Source organism: Mytilus edulis, chromosome 12, assembly GCF_963676685.1.
Source record: "Mytilus edulis chromosome 12, xbMytEdul2.2, whole genome shotgun sequence".
NCBI lineage: Eukaryota > Metazoa > Mollusca > Bivalvia > Mytilida > Mytilidae > Mytilus > Mytilus edulis.
Window position 1 is genome coordinate 31,261,319 of NC_092355.1, and position 22,837 is coordinate 31,284,155.

The 22,837-nt window shown below is 32.3% G+C and overlaps 1 protein-coding gene across 1 annotated transcript; it reads right to left on the reverse strand.

The window, feature by feature from the left end:
• Positions 1-206: 206 nt before the first annotated feature.
• On the reverse strand, positions 207-15,847 carry LOC139498256 (uncharacterized). Its single transcript, XM_071286627.1, has 5 exons — positions 15,356-15,847; positions 11,858-11,995; positions 8,923-9,073; positions 3,610-3,885; positions 207-482 (listed from the first exon to the last, which is right to left on the reverse strand). The coding sequence occupies exons 1-5, from the start codon at positions 15,697-15,699 to the stop codon at positions 306-308; spliced, it is 1,086 nt and encodes a 361-aa protein (XP_071142728.1). The 5' UTR covers positions 15,700-15,847; the 3' UTR covers positions 207-305.
• Positions 15,848-22,837: the final 6,990 nt, after the last annotated feature.

The window sequence follows — 22,837 nt, forward strand, 5'->3', positions numbered from 1 at the left end:
GCAATTGATTACAGTATTTCTAAACATAATCAGATATTCTGATACGAAATTTAACACATTGTGTTCTTCTCTGAAAGAAGGCTTATTATTTTATTTAAAATCCACAAATTTAGTCTATTTCATCTTTTTCATCTTGTTTGCAACAAAACTACTCAACCATTTCTTCTATTTAACTGAATTTTAAACAAATATGATTGCTTGTATAGAGCACATCTTGGGTTGCAAACCAAAGTTGACATTAATAGGTATTTCTTCTCCAAGAATCTGTAACTGCTCTGGTCGTTCTCTTGAATGGCAGAAGAATCTCAGGAATCAACAGTATTTGTCATTCTGACTAATGCCTCAAGCAACAAATCTCGATCTTCTTTTTTTAGAATGTCCATTGGTTCTGAGTAGTATATAAAACTTCTTTCCCTTTCAACACTTCCAGATTTTAATTGTCTGTGATGATCAAAACTGTATTCCAACAGAGTGAATGTAACCTACAAATAAATTGCATACAGTAAATTAAATCAATATAAACATTTGAATTGTTTTACACTTATGATTTTGTGGCTTTGTATTGCTTGCTAAATGGTATTTGTTTTGCTCTAACAATCTTTTTTGAAAAAAAAACTACACTTCATTCTAAAAATCATTTAGATCATTCAGCACAATTTAGGTTGAAATTTGTCCAGCTGTTTCAGCAGAAGATATTTGTTAAACCTCATTTGATAACATAAGCTGAAAAACATCATCCTGATTTAACTGTTGACCAAATATATGAAATAAGGCCAAGTATCTCTATTTAATGAAATTTAACTAAAGAATTGAATGCTTCTTTTTGTAACTTCATTGGAGGGTGTAAAAGCGTTGACCGAAGTACATTTTGTATGAAGCGCGGAAGCCCTTTATTCTAAAAATATGTGCACAATCAACGCTTTTACAACCAACCCTATGTAGTTACAAAACAAGAGGCTCTCAAGAGCCTGAATCGCTCACCTTAATTTTTTTGGTTAAATCTCTCATCAATGATTATTTTGGCTTTTCAATTTATCTAAATGTTCTTTGAATCGTCCTATTTTCTTCAAAAGCAAAAAAAAAATCATTTTCTCCTATGTTCTATTTTAGCCATAGGAGCTATGTTTCTGACATACAAGGAAATGAAATATAAAATTTATACTAGATACTCTGAAACTCATTTAGCCTAAGTTTGGCTGAAATTGATACAGCAGTTTCAAAGGAGAAAATTTTTTAAAGTAAGTCAACATGATGAACAAATTGTGAAAAAAAGTCTTTAAAGGGCAATAACTCCTTAAGGGGTCAATTGACAATTTTGGTCAAATTGACTTATTTGTAGATCTTACTTTGCTTAACATTTTTGCTATTAACAGTTTATCTGTATCTATAATAATATTCAAGATAATAACCAAAAACTGCAAAATTTCTTTAAAATCATCAATTCAGGGGCATTATACCTGAAAAACCAGTTACCCAATTCGGCTAAAAATTTCAGGACAGGTAGACCTTGACCTAATAAATACTTTAACTTCTTGTCTTATTTGCTCTAAATGCTGGAGTTTTTGAGATATAAGCCAAAAACTGCATTTTACCCTGTGTTCTATTTTTAGCCATGACGGCCATGTTTTTTGATGAAATAAAAAATAAAGCACAAACTTTATTTTATACACCCTACTGATCATTCAGTTGAAGTTTGGTTGAATTTGGTTTAGTAGTTTTAGAGGAGATTTTTTAAAGTTAGCAAATATGATGAACAAATTGTGAAAAATTGTCATTAAAGGACATTTTAAGTAACGGCGGCCATGTTTTTTGACGGATCAAAAATCGAAGCACACACTTTGTGCAGGATAATCTAAGGAACAATCATGCTAAGTTTCATCCAAATCCGTTCAGTAGTTTCAGAGGAGAAGATTTTTTAAAGTTAGCAAATGTGATGTACAAATTGTGAAAAATTGTCATTAAAGGACAATAACCCCTTAAGGGGTCAATTGACAATTTTGGTCATATTAACTTATTTGTAGATCTTACTTTGCTGATCATTTTTGCTGTTTACAGTTTATCTTTATCTATAATAATATTCAAGATAATGACCAAAAACTGCAAAATTTCCTTAAAATTACCAATTAAGTGGCAGCAACCCAACAATGGTTTGTTTGATTCATCTGAAAATTTCAGGGCTGATAGATCTTGACCTAATGAACATTTTTACCCCATGTCAGATTTGCTCTAAATGCTTTCGTTTTTGAGATATAAGCCAAAAACTGCATTTGACCCCTATGTTCTATTTTAAGTAACGGCGGCCATGTTTTTTGACGGATCAAAAATCGAAGCACACACTTTGTGCAGGATAATCTAAGGAACAATCATGCTAAGTTTCATTCAAATCCATTCAGTAGTTTCAGAGGAGAAGATGTTTGAAAAATTGTTAACGACGACGAAGACGACGACGTCGACGACGACGACGACGACGGACGCCAAGTGATGAGAAAAGCTCACTTGGCCTTGTAGGCCAGGTGAGCTAAAAAGCATTCATTACTTATAATTACATTTTTTAGCTAGAATCATGAAAACATGATTTTATCAAGTTTTTATTTAATTTACCTGTGCACTTTATAGTGGGACCTCGTGTCATCATGAATGATAAATTTTATTGTGTAATTCAATTGCTTAAGGAATAACGTGAGATTGCATTATAGCCAATCAGAATAAAGTATCATAATGAAACATCATCTAATGTAATTATTTTGATCTAAATGACTGATTATTTCCTTTCTCAGCAGAGTCGAGTGATATGAAAAACTAGCACTAGAAACTAAGGGTGCACATGTTTGTTCAAGTTATTGTCAATGAAATTAATAACTTTGTCATAGGTAAATTGCAATAAACAGATTATCATTGGTTATCTCAACTCACTTGCATTTCTCACTTTCGTTGTACCAGCTCGAGCGAGAAAATCAATCTCATTGAGATGACCAACGATAAAGCTATTTACTGACAAAAACTCCATATCTTGTACATGTTGTAGAACAGACAAATCTCCAAAATTAAGTAAGATCGTCATTTCTCTATTCCAAACATTGGCAAACTATTGAACAGGAAGATATCATGGTAAATCACAATACAAAAACATTTTATATTTTCATATTTGATTAATATTTAAGTCTCAAAATTCAGGAACAATAAACATTTAATATACAAAATCTAAAGGGAGATAGTATTCTATGAATGCCAGCATGAGATGCGTCAGATAGCGATCATCCTTATGCAAAGGAAAATCAATACATGTACATGTACGTTAACCTTTTTGGGGTTGAAAAAAATCTTTAAGTTATGTCTGCAACTGTTTAAAAATTGAGTTTTAACTTATAAGAACCCTGCAAAACAAACTGAAAGTCCTCTTCTATTTAATATTTAACTGTTCTAAAATAAACAAAATCTTATACATTTACAACATTAACATGCACTTGCATACGTTGATTTCTATCCGATGCAGCTCAAATTAAAAAAAAATGTCATAAAGATCAATTTCTTGACATGGAAAATACTTAAAGACACACAGCAAAAGTAATTTTTATTATACATGAATAACTTTTTATAAGGAGTTTATACCTGTGTTCCAACAACAATAATTCCTGGTCGGTACTTTGACTTTTTTGTTTTACAGTCAAATGTATTTCTCCATTTGTTATGTTCGAGTGTATGCATCAGTAGATCCCCAGCGTGCTGACATAGTACTTTCTCTCTTATTCCTCCATATATAACAGGTTCCTCGTCAGATTCATCACTGGACATAGAACATGAAGATAGACTTCTTCTCGATCTTGATCTCTCTGGGTATTTATAGTTCACATCATTGCCATTTGATTGTACAGACATGCTTTCATTCTGAAAAAAACAAAACATAAAATGATCAAATCCTTAAAATACCTGTAATCATATTACTTTAATCAAAGTGCTGGATAGCACCTCTGGAAAGTTTGCAACTGTATATGTGTATTATTTCAAATAGGTTATTGACGTGTATTATTTTAAATATGTATTTAAATCACTGTTTTGATTTTTTAAACTAAACCATTGTCTCGCCAGCAATTTCCAAAAATCACTTTTTATGTCCCATTTATATGGGCATTATGTTTTCTGGTCTGTGCGTCCCTTCATCCGTCCGTTCGTCTGTTCCATTCAGGTTAAAGTTTTTGGTCAAGGTAGCTTTTGATGAAGTTGAAGTCCAATCAATTTGAAACTTAGTACACACTAGAACACACCCATCTGTGACTGAATTAGAGTATATAACTATGCCTAAGCCTTATTTTAGTATTGGGATTGCCATCTGATAAAGTCATGCCGATTATAAGATGCACAGTGTTCTCTGCTTTCAAAATCTGTCTGTTTGAACCCGTCGACCTGGAACTTATCAATTATTGGTAATATTAATTGAAAACAAAAGGTCCTGGAATGGAGTATTTTTTAATCAACAGCATTGTCCTATATTTATTAATTTAGTTATAAATAAAGTTGAATTCTTTGATTCGCTGTTTTATGTCATGCCCGCTAACAAATTGAAAACTGTACCTATACGCCTTATTTTAAGTCCAGATTTTTAGTACTCGTATTGTCATCTTAAAATGTCTTACTGCTTAAAATACTACAATAGGGAACAATTTGACGTCACAATGATTGAATTTAGTAGTGTCAACCCTGTGACTATGACCCGTGTACATGGCAAAATCCGAAATACACTGTTTGGTGGTGCGCCTGTCAGATGAGAAACGTACTGATAAGGTAATAGGTAACAGGTGAATATTAATTATGTGGAAGAGTGCTGTAATTTTTAATCAACACCATTGTCCTATGTTGGATATATATAAAATTGAATTCTTTGATTTGTCGTTTTTACCCCATGACGGCTGATAAATTGGACCTCGTCATTTTAGTATTGTAGTTGTTCCCTATGATATAATCTTTCTAATTTTAATGCCAAATTAGACTGTTTTTACTCCATTTTCACGGTCCACTGAACATAGAAAATGATAGTGCAGATGGGGCATGCGTGTACTGGGGACACATTCTTATATATCTATACTTCTAAATCTAAAGACCGTTTTTATGTTTATGTTTTATATATAAAGGTATATATACTTGATAGGGTATACTGAAAATTTCACCCCTTTACATCTAGAATGGTAAAAGTGACGCCAACAAAATTCAAACTTGACTTGTGTTTTGTGGTTGCGTATAAGTTTCATAAAATTTGGTTCAAGCAAACTAAAGTAAGAGAACAGAAATCAATTTTGGGATGTATGGACGTACGTACAAGTAAGGGAGGTACATACTTACAGAAAAAAAAACAAGGATAAAACTCAATATGGTGGGGGCATAACAATAGTAGTATGACCTCAGAAATGAAAAAATTTATATACACTAGATTCATACAATGTTGATCCGGCTGAGGTGCTTATAACCCTGTAACACATTTTAGTTGCTGCTGTGTAATTGCCATTGAGGCAATGACATTTGAGATTTTTGTTTGAAGCCATTTATTTAATCATTGCCTCTGTGGGGACACATTATTATTTATAGGTCAATCTTAAAAAATCATACTGCCCCAGGAATAAAGTGAGGATAAAAAGTTCTGGATCTGCCACTGCATTGTTAAGCACTAAGAAAGTCATTTTGCTAGTACATGGACAAATGTTATTAAATCATTTTAATAATTTCTACAGCACTTGTCTTTAGCTTGATCTCGGTCTTGATACACTGAGCTACATGTATAATATTCTTAGAAGTAGTTGATGACTCAGTTGCTTTTAAATTATACGGATGCTATGATACTAATTGTCATTAAGACAATGTTTTTTCTGTTGTCAGTTTGATCCACTTGAACATGCTGAACGAGTGAAGGTCCTTATATCCACAATGGAATGTGAAACAGCCAGTACTTAACGAATTAAAAGTTTTCAAATGATTTTTGGCATCAAAACTTTCAGATCGATGTCAGTTTGACAAAAACAATGCACTTTTCTATTTATTTCTATAAGCCGGTATTTACCTTTAATCGTCCTTGGCGTGAGACATAAGCCATATAATTATCGATTATTTTATATTCTATCACCTGTGTATTGTTAAAATAAATCAAACCATTATCACTTGTCAATTCTCCGACAATTTTGTCAAATATCAACTTGTTCTCGCATACCGGACTCTTTCGATGCACTCAGGCTTTTACTTATTCAATAATAAACAGTTGTAAATATCGTACATAGTAAAAAATAGTGCGGGAAAATGTTCATTCATGAAATATTCATGAATGAAATGCTGTCTCGCGTAGATTTCTTTGATTTTCTCTTCAGCCAATGGCCGATCCACAAAGTAGTGTTTGTGATACTTATTTTCCATATGAAGCTAAATTCATCTGAATTGTCGTTGAACATTAATTCCTTTTTATTCAAGCTGTAATCATTTCAAAAGAGTAGCAACTTAAAGTATCCAAGAATCAGAAGTTGAACACTAGTACTACATTATCTTGGAGCAGAACATTGGGATAGTCTGTCTCACCGAAAGTTGAGGCCGACGCTTAAGGAAAGTAGCAATAGCAAGCTATAGCAAACTTTCCAAAAATGTCCATGGTTAAATTTGAGTGTGAAACTGGGCTGCTTTTAGCGGGCAAGCTGAAATAACAAAATCCAAATCAGCTATAATGCAGATATTGTGATCTAATTCTGGTTGAATTGACATTCTGTGCTTTAAGCTTGAAAGAAAATTATAAGATATAAGATTGAGAAAGGAAATGGAGAATGTGTCAAAGCGACAACAACTTGACAATAGAGCAGACAACAGCCGAAGGCCACCAATGGGTCTTCAATGTAGCAAGAAACTCCCGCACCCGTAGGCGTCCTTCAGCTGGCCCCTTAAAAAATATGTATACTGGTACAGTGATAATTGACGTCATTCTAAACTCCGAATTATACACAAGAAACTAAAATTTGAAATCGTACAAGACTAACAAAGGCCGTGCAGGCTCCTGGCTTGGGACAGACGCAAAATTATGTTTGTTATCAATATTGAGAGTCTGATTTATCATTTAATACATTGTTAAATACATATAACATCTATTTCAACAAGAATTAGTATGTATCAATCACATTCAACATCATTCATTGTGAAATTTAATCACCACAAATGTGCTAAGAAAGACAACTTTATGGAATATAAATAACATATTAAATATCATATAGCATATTACATGTATAAATTTTAAAAAATTGCCAATATTTTTCGGGACTTCTATTCATACCCCCTTCGTTTCTTTGAAGTTAATTGGTTGCTCCCTAAGGGATATTCTTGTTTTACTTCTGTACCCTGTTGACTTTCAGTAGATTATTAAGATAAATTCAATTTTCTTTCATACAGTTTGTAATAATTATTCCCTTGATTTTATAATTTTATGGCATTAATATTCATAAAGTCTGGATGATGGATGGGGTCCTTCTTTTCTGTATTCTTCAATTTATAGAGGATTTTTCTAAGTCTTTAAAAATAACAAGTCTTCTGTTAAATTATCATGAAAATGATTTTCAATTAGATTTATCTGTAACTATTAGATTATTTAATTGTGCACACCATTCACTTTTGTAATCAGTATTGTATAATTTACTGGTTCCTATATTTCCCCAAATTATTCGTTATACTTTTGCACCCAATTATCATCTTTATTATTTTCGTTTGCTAATTTTTCCTATATTCTTTTTTTTTTACTTATCATTATTATTTCTCTATTCTGTAAACCCTGTCCTGAGACGGTGTGAGACCCTTATATTTCAGTACAGGATACTACTTGTAAAAGTTATTCTTATTTACTTGGAGAATTAAATTATAATATACTAATTTAAAGGAAGTTGTAAGATACTTACTTATACCTGTGTATTTTATTTACTTGTATAGGTGAATGATTTTAATGGCTTAGTTATGTCCCTTAGACCATTTTGTAGATATTCAGATGTTTTTACTAAAACGAGTAAAAAGGTCATACTATCTTCTTTTCCTGAATTTCTCAGGACTTCTTTGCTCTAATAGAATTTTAAACTGTCTGTCCTTCAGTCAGGGGCATTACTTAAACAAGTAATTTTTTAAAGTTACTTATATATTAAGTAATTTTTGTTTTTGAAAATAAAAAAAATACTTAATAGAGTTATTCTAAATTTCAATAAAACATAGACTAAATATAGTTTTGATGAGTTTTTACATAATTTTGTATCATAAAGTTAAGAATTTATTATATTTGAGAGGATTATAGAGATGAAAGGTTACTTTAAAAATTATGACAAAAATATTACTCGAATAAGTTATTTGATACATTTTTAATAAAATAAGTATTAAAACTTATTTAAGGAACATGTGAACTTGGTTTGGGTTACAAATTATCAATAACTTCAAGTCTTAATCAATTCACAAGTATATATCTATTTATATCAGTCTACCTTCAAGATTTTGGAGGAAAATGAGAATTTAATTGTCCCAAGATACCAATCTTTGACCAAGAAGCGTCGGTATGAAAGATAAGTGCGTCAGAAAGTTAATTAGTGTTTCAGAAGGATTAGATTTAATATGTCAGGGGAAAAATAACAACATGACTGTGAAAAATTGTTAAACCTAGTAAAATCTGTATTATTGGACACCTATAAAAATAATATTCAGAAAAGTTACTTATATAAGTAATATTTAAAATAGCCTCGTTTTCAATCACCACCAAGAATGTTTTGACTGAATCACCTAGTGAGTACATTTTTGTTTGCTACATGCATGTATGTCAACACCTGTTTACTGTTGATTCATTCAAATGTTGTTTTTTCATGAAATTGACATTCCTTCTTTGACTGATTTTTTTTATCATCCGTTTTTTATATTGAATATAATAACATTTATTACCTCTATAATGTCTACAATAGATACTACAGACACAGCATTTAATGGAGAGGTGAAAGATTCTAATGAGTCTGCAGAAGTCAGTATAATATCTGGTTCTGATGATACCTCACGTTGGAGAATGTCTTGTTTTGAACTCCACTCGGAACCACTCCTGCAAGTAACAAATGTTTTGACACAGGAAAAATGTTAGGTAAAATGCATCATGTACATGGTAGTTCACCTCTATATGGCGGGACGGCTACAGTGCAGACGATTTGGTGTCACAATATCTCAGTAGTATGGGTTCGAATCCCGGCGAAGGAAGAACAAAAAATTTGAGAAAGCAAATTTACAGATCTAACATTGTTGGGTTGATGTTAAGACAAGTTGTATCATAAAATACATTTATACAATTATATACATAGCATGTACATTGTTTTGAAAATTTCCTTGAATTTGTGTTATTTTCCTGTAGATGTCACATGATAGATACATGTTCAAGCATTCATTGAATTGTGAAATACAATACTTTAAGGTGGTACATAACACTACAGGGAGATAACTCTGTAAAACAAATAATCTGAACATTTTAATCTCGTTCTATATATATTTGTAAGGAAATATTAAAAAAGAAATGAATTTATTTGTAAATAAACACTGTTTTATAAATACCAATTTTTTTGGTGGGTTGGTGCTACTCATTCTTTAGTTTTTTTAATTGTGTTTTGTGTACTGTTGTTTATCTTTTCCTCATTTTTATATGTTTGCCTATTCATCATGGTCATTGACAGTATCACAAGTTTGAATATTGCTATGATATCTTTTGCCTCTCTTCCATAAGGCCTAAAATAAAATTTCATTTGTTTGGCATTGCCGCCCGACCCACTGAAAAACTTGCTGCCCAAATAATTTTATTTGCGTTTCAGAATTATTTTTTTTTTATTTACAAAAAATCGAAATTGTGCCGGAATTTGATCGAGTTTGTTCCTGGCTTTACTTATTTCAAATCACGATCTTAAAAGCGCTTGTCTTACACTGTATTGGGAGCAAACATTTAAATGACATGGAATAGAAAAAGTCTGCCAAAAGAAAATGTCAAAGAGGCTGGCAGGGGAAAGCATCTCCCTATGCTGCAATGCATTGGTTAAGGGAGATGGATTTTATCAAAAATAAATTTTTCAGCTATTCTTTGAAAGAAACGTTCTGAGAGACCTTGTAGCGGACTCAAATTTTATCTTTGGTTAAGCAGAAACAGATGATTTCTGCTTGACTTTGTCGCTTCATGAGATAGAAGTTTTTCACTGGGACATCACAGAACAAATATGTGTGGCTCTTACATTTGTTGAACTTATTAAATATTTGAAATTTATCATTGACAAATTTTCCCTTGAACCAGAGAACAAAGTACCTACTATAGTCAGAACCACTATGATGCATCTGAGACTACTATAACACATAGTGTTACAGTAGTCTCAGGATGCATTCAAGATAAATATGGCTGTAAGCACCAAAGCTTAAAGACCAAAATGGTCCCAGATTTACAGGTTTATAGTAGTTTTGTACCAGTAGATGCTAGCCTGGTACAAAACATACATATTTCAAAGACTAGCATCTTGTGTCAATTGAAGTACTTCCCCCTTTTCTTGCCTTAATTTCTTCTTAACATGAATAAGATAGTTCTTAAAACATAAAAGATACTGACAGAAACATGTATAAATGTATCTAGTATACAAGTAATGAATAAAATCCCCTCCTTTTCCACAATTCTAAGGGCTCATTAATTTATCTGTGTATTCATGTAATGCATGTCCAGATTTCTATTAATCAAACAAGCATTACAACCCATAATTTATTTCTGCAAAAATTGTCTGTCCTGCTGCATATTTCCATTTTGAATTTATCATACGTTTTCAACTTAGCCCTGAAAAACCTTGCACTTGGATAATATTAGTATAAACACCAAGTCTATTTGTGCCAAGCTTCCAAATTTTTAATATTTTGCTATTCTTATTTGGTACAGATCCTTTATCCTCAAAACTTATCAGGGGCTGTAGGCGTGTTTGTATGGTAGTTCGTCACCCCTTACATGTATGATTACTAGCCTCTAGGTATTGGTTTGAGCCCTAGTTGGGCAGTTGCAAAATTAAGGTTTGATTTTCATGTCATATGTGATAAGGTTAGTCAGTTTCCTCCCGTAGGTTGGTGTTTTCCTTCGAGTACTACGGTTTAGTATGCCACTAAAACTAACTGCCATGAAATTACCCATATCGTGTAGAAAGTGATGTTTATAAAACCAAAGCAAACAATCAAACTGTTAAATCTTTGTCCATTTCTACACGGAGCCGTAGTGGTAGAGCCATTTAACTTATGGTAATTTTACCAAACTGTGACCACAACTTCAAGATGTGACATCAGGCCTCTGTTCAATGGGCAGTCCCACAATAAAAGTTCAATTTTCACGTCATACATTTTATATGGTTAATTTGTCAGTTAACTGCCTCAGTTCTGTGTTTTTTTTCTGGGTACTTTGGTTAACTCTGACAATAAAACTGACTGACTTACATGAAATTATCCATATGATGTACATTGTAGAATGTGACATTGACGGTTGACCCCTTTCAAAGAAACCACCAACATGTACACACAACAATGCTGCAATGCTTTAGACAACATTGATCTAGAGACTTCATGATTTACATGTATAAAGCTTTTAAATGTAAAAAAAAAAAAAATCCCTACCTACCTACCCACCTGCTGATAGTGTGGGTCGGCAATGCCAAACAAACAATTTTTTAAGGGTGGCCTAAAATAAAAGGATATGAAGTATGATTGCTAGAAACTTGAATCTTTTTACTGCCTTTCACAATGAGTAAATCTTAAAACGCATGCATAGTTACCTAAAACATGTAGGGGTATGCCCTGGTGTGATTTTCATTGCGACTGTTCATAAACTTACATAGGTATCAAGCCACACATCTTTATAAAAGAGTTGAACAAATCCATAAACACTCCTTTGGATACTTTGTCTGGTTGAGATCGCTTCATTGCAGAATGCACCATCAGCACTGTATTTCTTAGAAAGTCTTCAGCAAGCCTGAAAAACAAAACATCACATGAACAAAATAACTTTATATGAAATATTTTGTTCATTTGTTTAGTGATAAGTTGATTTATAACTAAATGTTTATAATTTATGATAACTATCAAATGCTATTTACCAATCTATATCTAATTTGATATAATTGATAATCAGATTAGACTGATTGTTTTTAATTTTATATACAAAATGTATATATTAAATAACAGTTGTTATAACTAGCTCGTAATTTGTAAAGAGGATACATTTCTAAATTTACACACGATTGAAACAGTAATTTGTTTCTTAAATAACTGTAGATGAAAAAAATCTGTTTGATTTTTTATACTGTCATGTGAATAAACAATTGCTTAAGGCAATGTAAAAACAATGCGAAACGACCCAGGGATGTTAGAAAGTACATGAAAGGGCAACTTCAACATCAATGGGGGCGAATCTTAAAGGCAGTGAACGGACCCTGACCTGACATGCCTGATATACAGCAACAAGTTTCTTCATCTACCAGTTAGTGACATCATCATGACTATTCTGTCACAGGTGTCAAACCACTGAAAAAATTACAGGCTACAGACGAATCTGGGTCTGTTCGCACTGATTCATGTTTGCCCTAGTACCTGTTCGCCCTGCTACCTGTTCGCCCAGGGTCCATTCGCCGTGATTTTTATTTTTTCCCAATCGTTGTCTAGTCACATAATTTTAAGTATTTGAACAAAATATGTTAAAGTTTGTTGAAAAATTGACAGAATATTTATATTGTCGGTTTCCATAAATTTCAAGAATATACATTGTATATACATGTCAGTTAGGGGTACTACTTGTAGAAGTAGTTTTTATTTACTTGAAGAAGTAAAAAAAATATATACTTATACAAGTGAATTTTATTTTACTTGTATAGGTAAAAAAAAATAGACTTTACACTTAGTTAATGTCCCTTAGACCATTGTAGACATTTAGATTTTTTTTACATATATAAGTGAAAAAGTCATCTTATCTTCATTTCTTAAATCATGTAAATTCTTAGGATTTCTTGGCTCTAATAGAATTTTGATGTGTCTGTCCATTGCTGATGTCTTTACTAATTCTTTAAGTGTAATTTCATGGACAATGAAAATCCCATTTGTCTGTTACAAATGTATCTTCAGGACACTGGTCATTTACACGCCCCAAAGGAGCAATTTTTGAAGGCTTTGCACAAATACGTAAGATCTTTGCGCAATCAGTTTCTTTGTTAAATTGATGAGATGAAACACTGAATTATTATTATAATAAAAAATAATGAGTTTACCTGAGAAAAATCATTAAAGGCATGATTTTACATTTCAAAACTTGAGAATTTTGGTGGGATTTAAAAAAAAAATTACTTGTAAAAGTAATTTTTTTTTAAATTAAGGGGAGATTATTCAAACATTATAATTTCCTTAAGGATGTTTGCAGCTCAGTTTCAAAATAAATTAAAGAACCTTAGTGAGCACGCTCACATACCCCACGTCCCACATTGTCATTGGAGAAATTAAATATGTATAAGAAAAAATATTGAATAATAATTTCCTGTCAATATACATAGTATGTCCTTATTATCTACAAAATTTCATGAAATTCTGTTGTGTGTTTTCAGAGGAGTTGAGATGACAAACTGTTGCAGAAGTACATTGAAGCAAATAAGTTCAAAGGGGCATAACTCCTAGAAAAAAATTGAACCGTAATTTCCTGTTGATATGCACATCTACATAGTATGTCCTTATTATCTACAAAGTTTCATGAAATTCTGTTGTGTGGTTTGAGAGGAGTTGCGATGACAAACTGTTGCAGTAGTACATTAAAGTAAATAAGTTCAAAGGGGCATAACTCCTAGAAAAAAAATTGAATCGCAATTTCCCGTCGATATGCAGAACTACATAGTATGTCCTTATTATCTGAAAAGGTTTCGTGAAATTCTGTTGTGTGGTTTGAGAGGAGTTGCGATGACAAACTGTTGCAGTAATACATTAAAGTAAATAAGTTCAAAGGGGCGTAACTCCTAGAAAAAAAATTGTATCGCAATTTCCCGTCGATATGCACAACTACATAGTATGTCCTTATTATCTGAAAAGGTTTCGTGAAATTCTGTTGTCTGGTTTGAGAGGAGTTGCGATGACAAACTGTTGCAGTAATACATTAAAGTAAATAAGTTCAAAGGGGCGTAACTCCTAGAAAAAAAATTGAATCGTAATTTCCCGTCGATATGCACAACTACATAGTATGTCCTTATTATCTGAAAAGGTTTCGTGAAATTCTGTTGTGTGGTTTGAGAGGAGTTGCGATGACAAACTGTTGCAGTAGTGCATTAAAGTAAATAAGTTCAAAGGGGCGTAACTCCTAGAAAAAAAATTGAATCGCAATTTCCCGTCGATATGCACAACTACATAGTATGTCCTTATTATCTGAAAAGGTTTCGTGAAATTCTGTTGTGTGGTTTGAGAGGAGTTGCGATGACAAGAAACAGGACTGACGGACTGACGGACGGACGGACTGACGGACGGACGGACTGACGGACGGTACGACGGACGGACGGACGGACGGGTCAAAAACATTATACCCTCCGCAACTTCGTTGCATGGGGTATAATAACTTTTCATAAAACTAGTATGTATTGATAGGGAATAAATGAGGAATAAAAAAAAGCAAAAAAAGTATAGGGGTCAATGTGCTTGTTTTTGAGATATATTAGCCATTGGAATTTTGGCGGGAAAATATTCTCTCTTGATTTTTCATAGCTTTATCATTGACCAGTTAAAGTTCTCAAATACTATAAAAAAATAAATAAAATTTTATAAGACTTTTACAAATGACTTATAATTGTATTTGTAAAAGATTTATAAAAAGAAAAATGGGGGTTCATGGGGAAATTTTTTTAAGGCATTCAAATGGATTAAACCAGAGGATTCCGAAAATCTGACAAAAACTCCAAAACATGACAAGCAGACATCCTTAAATAAGTATATTTTTTTTATTTCTTCAAGTAAATAATAATTACTTGTACAAGAAGTATCCTTGACTGTGTGAAACATAGAAATTTTTGAATAAGTTTTAATATTCAACTTCAATGCCCTGAATATTAATATTTTTTCAGTAGGGCGAACAGACTTATGGGCGAATGAACTCAGAGCGAACGGACCAAGGGCGAACATGTTATTAGGGCGAATAGACCCGATACCACTACAGTCTAACTCTGGACAGGCACATACAGTCTAGTCCAATTATTTGGACTACATATAGTCATGATACAGAATGTCAGCTAAAAAGCTCAAAAAGTTTATCATACATTGTCATATGAACTTGATTACTTTTGAGAATCTTTTTTGATTTCATTTGACTTACACAGCATCCTCCTGTTTGATCATGTTCAAATTTTCTTGGGTTTCACTCAGACAGTCATCACCAAAAGTAATGTCATCCATAGAGTAATTAAAAGTTATATTTCTCTGGAGACTTTGAACTACTTGGTTTTGTTCAAAACATAACTCTTTAAACATCCTTGTTTGACTGGTAATCAAGTCTAATAAGTTTAAGACCGGTGAAGTTTCATTGTAGTAGAAAAGACCAACTGTTCGTAGATCCAAACTGGTCCATTTGCACGTCCTGTTCTGAGGCTGATCATTATCCCCCGAGGTACCATCACACGTTCTTTGAAACCAGTTGTCTTGGTCATTCTCTTCTGTCATGTTTAGTAACAGTTTCTGTCGCTAGTTGAGTTCAATTTTCAACTTTATTTGTTGTCATTTTAATTTCTCATGTTCTGTCAAATTTTGTCAATCAAAAATACGGCGGGTGGAAAAGGGGAGATAATCGGTGAAGGTTTCTCTAAATACCTAAAAGTTCACTTTAAATCGACCCATAACGATCTCGGACTAAAATTAACTCGACTCGTGACCATAGGATTACAATTACATGTTACTTTTGTCCTGACAAACCCATTTATCATCTTAATGAAAAGTTTTAGAGATCGAATAGTGAAAGATCTGGTATCGGATCGTGAATGAAATAAATTGAAATTCAAAATCTGTAACAAATCTGTTGTATTTTCAAATTGCAGAACAAATCCAATTTTTTTAAATGTTTGTTAAAATGATTCAACTCTCTCAATAATACTGTTTAATACAATAAGAAGTACTTTATGAAAAATCATAAGAGGCGTAACGCATGTGTATGGGATTTATAAAAGACAACACGTTTTGTACCTAATTCTAATTAATATGAATATAATGTTAAATTTCTTTAAACTGAACCTTTGGTGTGACAGATAATATAGTAAAACAAAAGTTTTAAATTCCTTGAAACCGATCATTTTGTATTTTAAACTTTGAACACTGAATGCTAATGACTTTTCATTCAAATTGAAACCGAAAAACAATGCGTGGCCAGACAGACGAAGTAAAAAATGTTGTCCTGCCTTCTGTTGTAATCTCTGTCCAGCTTTTTTTTTATTTTTCACTTTATTCCTTTCTGCCTTTTTATCGCTGCTGGATAACTCGGACTAAAACAAAATCAGCCTATCACAAAATCGGACTATCACAAACTCGGACTATAACAAACTCGGTCTACCACTATTTATATGCAGAAATATATTGAACAAACTCGGACTAATGTTTGTAGATTGGGGTTTACTAAAAAGCGCCCGGGAGCGCCAGGGTGAAGAAAAGGCGCCCGGAGGAAGAAAAAAAAAAGCGCCCGGGGAAAATATATAGAAATTGTGTTGGCATGAGACAACTTTGTGTCGATGAAATAAGGACATGTTTTTCAAAAACGATATCAAAATGAAAAATGCCAAAAACAACTTAATTAAAATTCACAGATAAATATTAATTTTATAAAAATTAAAAGAGTAACACATTATCTAAGAACGACAAATTTAAAGTGACACGCACATGCATGTATAACAGCATTAGCAAATAAAACAATTATACTATGCATGTTAAAAGCAGGTGTTTGGTATGATAAAACAAATAACATAGAATCACCGATAAGCAGTCGCGGTTTAAACAGTTTTGGTTTTATAAAAAAAATTATAATAAATTTTACAATTTTAACGGCACATTCCACAAGGTCAGAATATCATATTTGCTTTAGCAGTGGGGTTAACTTTTCTTAGTGACAGGCATGTTGAAACCCTTTCACGATATTCCAATGTCAATTCAAGTGTGTTTAATAAAATACGAAACTTTGAAGAGTTGTCACCATGCAGTTTCGAATATTAGACCTCGGGCACTGATTTTTTTTTTTAATAACGAAACATACGTTTTGATCGAGGACAATATCATTCATGATTTTTCTATTTCCTCTTGTTTATATTTACGGCTTACTTACTTACATACAATTTTGAAATCTGAAAGTGCAACACCACTATCTTCCGACACTTTAGACAAAACAAGCAATGATTATATATTTTTTCTTCAGGAAAACATTTATTGTTATAAAATTTTATTATTTAAAAATTTCTTCTCCCGGGCGCTTTTTCTTTTCTCCGGGCGCCTTTTCTTTTCTCTGGCGCTCTCGGGCGCTTTTTAGTAGGACCGGTAGATTGTGTTGTTAACGTGGGTTTTTTTTACTTTAAAAAAAAACAAACTTTATATATAAAAAATTATATACGAGAGGGGTCATACGAATTTATGAGAAAAAGATAAATATTTTTTAAAAAACAATATATAGAAATGTAGATTAAAATATTCAAATATGTGTTATATGAGTTGAATTTGATATTTTTGAATGAGGATAATTAACTTTTATTTGAATGATGTACTCTCTGTTTTGCAAGGACATTTATAAGCTGTGTTGTTAAAATTTCGTTTTCGTTTCGTTTTAAACATATAGGCCAAAGGTCAAACAAGAACATTCTGTCATTTTCAAAGAATCAAATTAAGCACATTGACCTTTTTTTGGCTCTTGTATGATTGAAATGAAAATAACCCTCAATTATTGTATGGTCCGACGCTCTTTTCTTGATTTACCTTCATCAAAAATACTCAATACCAAATGGACGGTATGGAAAATTTTTGATCGTCGAAATATATAGACTCCCCGCCATAATTATACGGCAAAATTTAGGGTACTTTACTAATTTGCAAAGCGGCCACTTTGCTTTATCATGACGACAGCCATTACAATAGGATTGTATATGCTCCTTAAATAAATATGCCAAATATTTGCCAATTCCTATATCGAATCAAAAATTTGTCTGTATATAGGTTAATTTTACATGTTTTTAATTTGATTCTTTTAAAATGTCAAAATGTTCATGTTTTACTTTTGGTCTATATGTCACGTTTAAACGAAATTTTCACAACACAGCTTTTAAATGTCAAGGTTGCAAAACAAATCTCAGATTCCTATTGGTTATTTAATAAACAGATAAGGTTCAAAACTTTTCACCCATTCTCTGTAACCGTCAACCAAAGTTGGGCACTGGTGGTCACCGATTTTGTTGAAACTTTCTGACAACAAACATGGATATAAAATATGAAAAAAAGTCTGTACATGTCACCCTGAATTATGTATGGTTTCCATGGCAACATAGTTTAAGATGTTGAAAATAGCTGATTTTTGCTATTCTCGGCTTACAGTGACTTATATATTGCATAATATGTTTCATGCAGTTTATATCATGATATCAAATTCTTTTAAATACTTGTTCAGTGACATTTTTTCACTTTTTCTGATATTAAACTCAAATTGACATTTTTAATCCAGGTAAGATTCCCATTGGCTATTTAATAGACAGATAAGGTTCAAAACTTAAAATCTCTCTTACAAAGTCTATATGTTCTTAATATATATCCAAATGACATAATTTTGCTGCCATCGTTTAAAGATGAATATCACAACTGATAATACCATATTCAATGGCAAAATTAAAAGCTCAAACACATCAAACGAATGGATTCCAACTGCCATATTCCTGACTTGGTGCATGCATTTACTTATGTAGAAAATGGTGGACTGAACCTGGTTTTATAGCTAGCTATATATATAAACCTCTCACTTGTATGACAGTCGCATCACATTCCATTATGTTGACAATCTATACGATGCATGTACAAAACAAACAGTCACAATAGGGATATAGCAGTTAACAGACTGTGTTAGCATCTTTATCAATATAAAATACAAACTAATTGAACAAAGAAGCACAAAAGGCCTACATCAATTTTAACAACCTCATTTTGCGTTTTTATTATACGATTTTATTTATCTAGTATGTAAAATACACCCATAAAGGATTGAACGATTTTGCGTACTACAGGTATATATAAAATATTTTTTCGTCGTTCAAAGTTTGACCGGATGCATAAGTCTAGAGTCACGTCCAATGGATATCCAAAAACAGACTTCAGTACAAGTAATAGTAATACAGAGAAATAAAAGAATACTATAACACGTTATTGTATGATGATAAACAGTGTCAGTACGCAGAATCTATACTCCAAGACCATCGTGTATTATATAATTATGTGAACTTGATAACGAATATTTTTCACCAAGGTCTTGGTACCTTCCGATGAACTTTTTTTTTAGAAAAAGGACAAGACGTTCTTTGACATATCCATGATTCATAAACTTTCAGCTCAGACACTGGTGATTTTTTACAAAGTCTGATTAGGAACTGCAAGCTTTAGAATACCGAATAGGTTGGGAAATGCATATCTCATATGCGGGTGAAGTTGATATATTGCTACTTTGCCGGTGGGGTGAATCTGTAATTTAAAGATTAAAATCGTCTGGTTTGTTATAGATTATGGTACTGAGATGACTGTGTATGTCAAATTCGAGGTATAAGTCTAAAATGGGGCGGAGAAAGCCGTGTCTGTTGTTTCTTTAATTTCTAGTTCTGGGGATTAATCATTATGGAACCCAATCAGAAAAGTTCGGATTGTTAATGGGAAGAAAATCATCTTTATATCTGAAAGTGAAAGTAAATAACCTGGCTTCTTTGATCTTATTAAACGAAGAAATTGTTTGTCTTAGTGTGTTATCGTGTTACTATTTTGTCAAAGTGTGGTTAAGGTCCGTCCCTTAACTCCATTAAAAATAGCGAAATCAAACTTGATGGCGATAAACTGCAAAAGCAGAAATTTTCGTGGAGGATTTAATTTCGTTTATTTCGTGGAGGATTTAATTTCGTTTATTTCGTGGAAAGAATATATCAACGCAATTAAAAACCCAACGAAAATTTAACCTCCATATAATACCACTTACATTTAAAGAAACAACGAAATTAAATCCCCATGAAATCTTATAGAAAGACAAGTAATATGTTCGGCTGTATATGATAGCAAACACTCCTACACCAGTTTAAGAAATTTCTGTCAAATGATCTCATATTAGTTGCGTTCACAAGATAAAACGAGTACTCATAAAATAAGAAAAGCCCCATTATCCCATAAAAATGGTCGAAGCAAAATGATGGTATAATATGGTGCAATACACACAATGGCAACCACTAATATAAGTATGAGAGCTTTATGTATTCGGTCACAGATGAGTTGCAAAAAGTGTTGTAACAGTCGTAACAATACTCCTGGACCAACAAAATTAATGATCAAAGTCCACAAACTCCCCTTACAATGCAAATGTCGATAAGTGGTGGCAAACAATAGTACCAATTGTAAGAGCTCCTGACAAATAATCTCAGGTATAGTTGGCAAAATATATTCCCTAAAATAATAAAAGTATGACAACTCCCGTCAAGAATGGTCAAATCAAAATGACAATGAAAATTGGCAAGCTACACCTAATCGCAACCAATACTCCTATATATGAGAGTTTTTTTTTTTAAACAGACTGAACAGAGTTGCATATCAATATAATTTGCTTTTGAAAATGTAGATGACGGTAATGTTTTGTTTATTCTGTAAATAGTTATCAAAGGTACCAGAATTATAATTTAGTAAGCCAGACGCGCGTTTCGTCTACATAAGACTCATCAGTGACGCTCATATCAAAATATTTATAAAGCTAAACAAGTACAAAGTTGAATAGCATTGAGGATCCAAAATTCCAAACAGTTGTGCCAAATACGGATAAGGTAATCTATGCCCGGGATTAGAAAATCCTTAGTTTTTCGAATTTCAATGTTTTGTAAACAGGAAATTTATAAAAATGACCACGTTATTGATATTCATGTCAACACCAAAGTGCTGACTACTGGACTGGTGATACCCTCGGGGACGAAACGTCCACCAGAGGTGGAATCGACCCAGTGGTGTAAATAGTTATCAAAGGTACCAGGATTATAATTTAGTACGCCAGACGCGTGTTTCGTCTACATAAGACTCATTAGTTACGCTCATATCAAAATATTTCTAAAGCCAAACAAGTACAAAGTTGAAGAGCATTGATGATCCAAAATTCCAAAAGGTTTTGCCAAATACGACCCAGTGGAGTAAATAGTTATCAAGGTGTAGTTGTCAAAATATATTCCCCAAAATATTAAAAGTATCACAACTCCCGTTAAGAATGGTCAAATCAAAATGACAATGAAAATAGGCAAGCTACACCTGATGGCAACCAATACTCCTATATATGAGAGGTTTTTGTGAAACGGACTGAACAGAGTTGCATATACATATAATTTGCTTTTGAAAATGTACATGACGATAATGTTTTGTTTATCCTGTAAAATAATACTACAAAATAATTTAATATACTTTACTTATCTATATTAGAATGTCTATAAATATATAATCTTAAGTGAACTCGGTAAGTACCGGGGAAAAAAACGTACTGTTAAAAGGAAGTTTGAAAATTTACTAAATTATCTCTTTGTTTAAAATGAAACTGAGAGTTGGGAAGTTTCTAACATAAAGTGCAAACCACTTGCTTACAATGTACACAAGTAGACAACACCCTACAAACTTCACTCTGATGCCAGATCTATCATTTGTTCATTTTGAATATCTCATTGTTAATTCAATTCTAAATTCAAGTTCATTTTAACATATGTTGAGCGTGTGTGAAAACTTTTTCATGGTATTATGTTATTCCTAGCAAAATTGTTATTCTTTTCATAACATATATTAAATGTAGTCATTAGAATTTTCCATTCCATAAGTAAATTCAACAAACATTATTTCCAGCATGTAAAGCTTTACAAAGAAAACAAAATTGGGAATCAGTTTCATTGAGTGTTTGAAAAGATAAAAATTGTGTTCTTTAAAAAAAACGTCAAAAATATTTTTATAATTCAAACTTTTCTTTAGTGATCTTCAGTCGTGGATAATTTCATTTTTAATGCGTCGCCAGTAAACTTAATTTTCGACCATCAAGTCACCAATTGATGCCGACGGAGCTTAACATACAATACCGTTATCTCCTTAATGTCATGTATTCATACACTGTACAGTCATTAGACAGTACACATCTACAGTTAAAACTCGACTAAGGAGCTTAACATACAATACCGTTATCTCCTTAATGTCATGTATTCATACACTGTACAGTCAATAGACAATACATATCTACAGTTAAAACTCGACTAAGGATTCGAGCTTGCATGAGGGAAGTTACCTTACATTGTAACTCCAAATGTTTAGTTAACAACCTCCGTATTATCATATTATAACAAAAACTAGTGGAGCCATATATATAAGGACAACAGTTAAGTATTCCAGTAAACAAGCATAAGCAAAAATTCCAATAATGACATAAAATGCCATACAGTAATAAACATGGAGCACTTCGGAAAATGTCGGTTTTTTTCAGGGATGCTCGAAGAAAACATATATTTAGAAATTGATTTTTCAAAAAATATTTTTAAACGTTTTAATCGAGATACATGTCAGTATAATTATGTTAAATGATAACAAA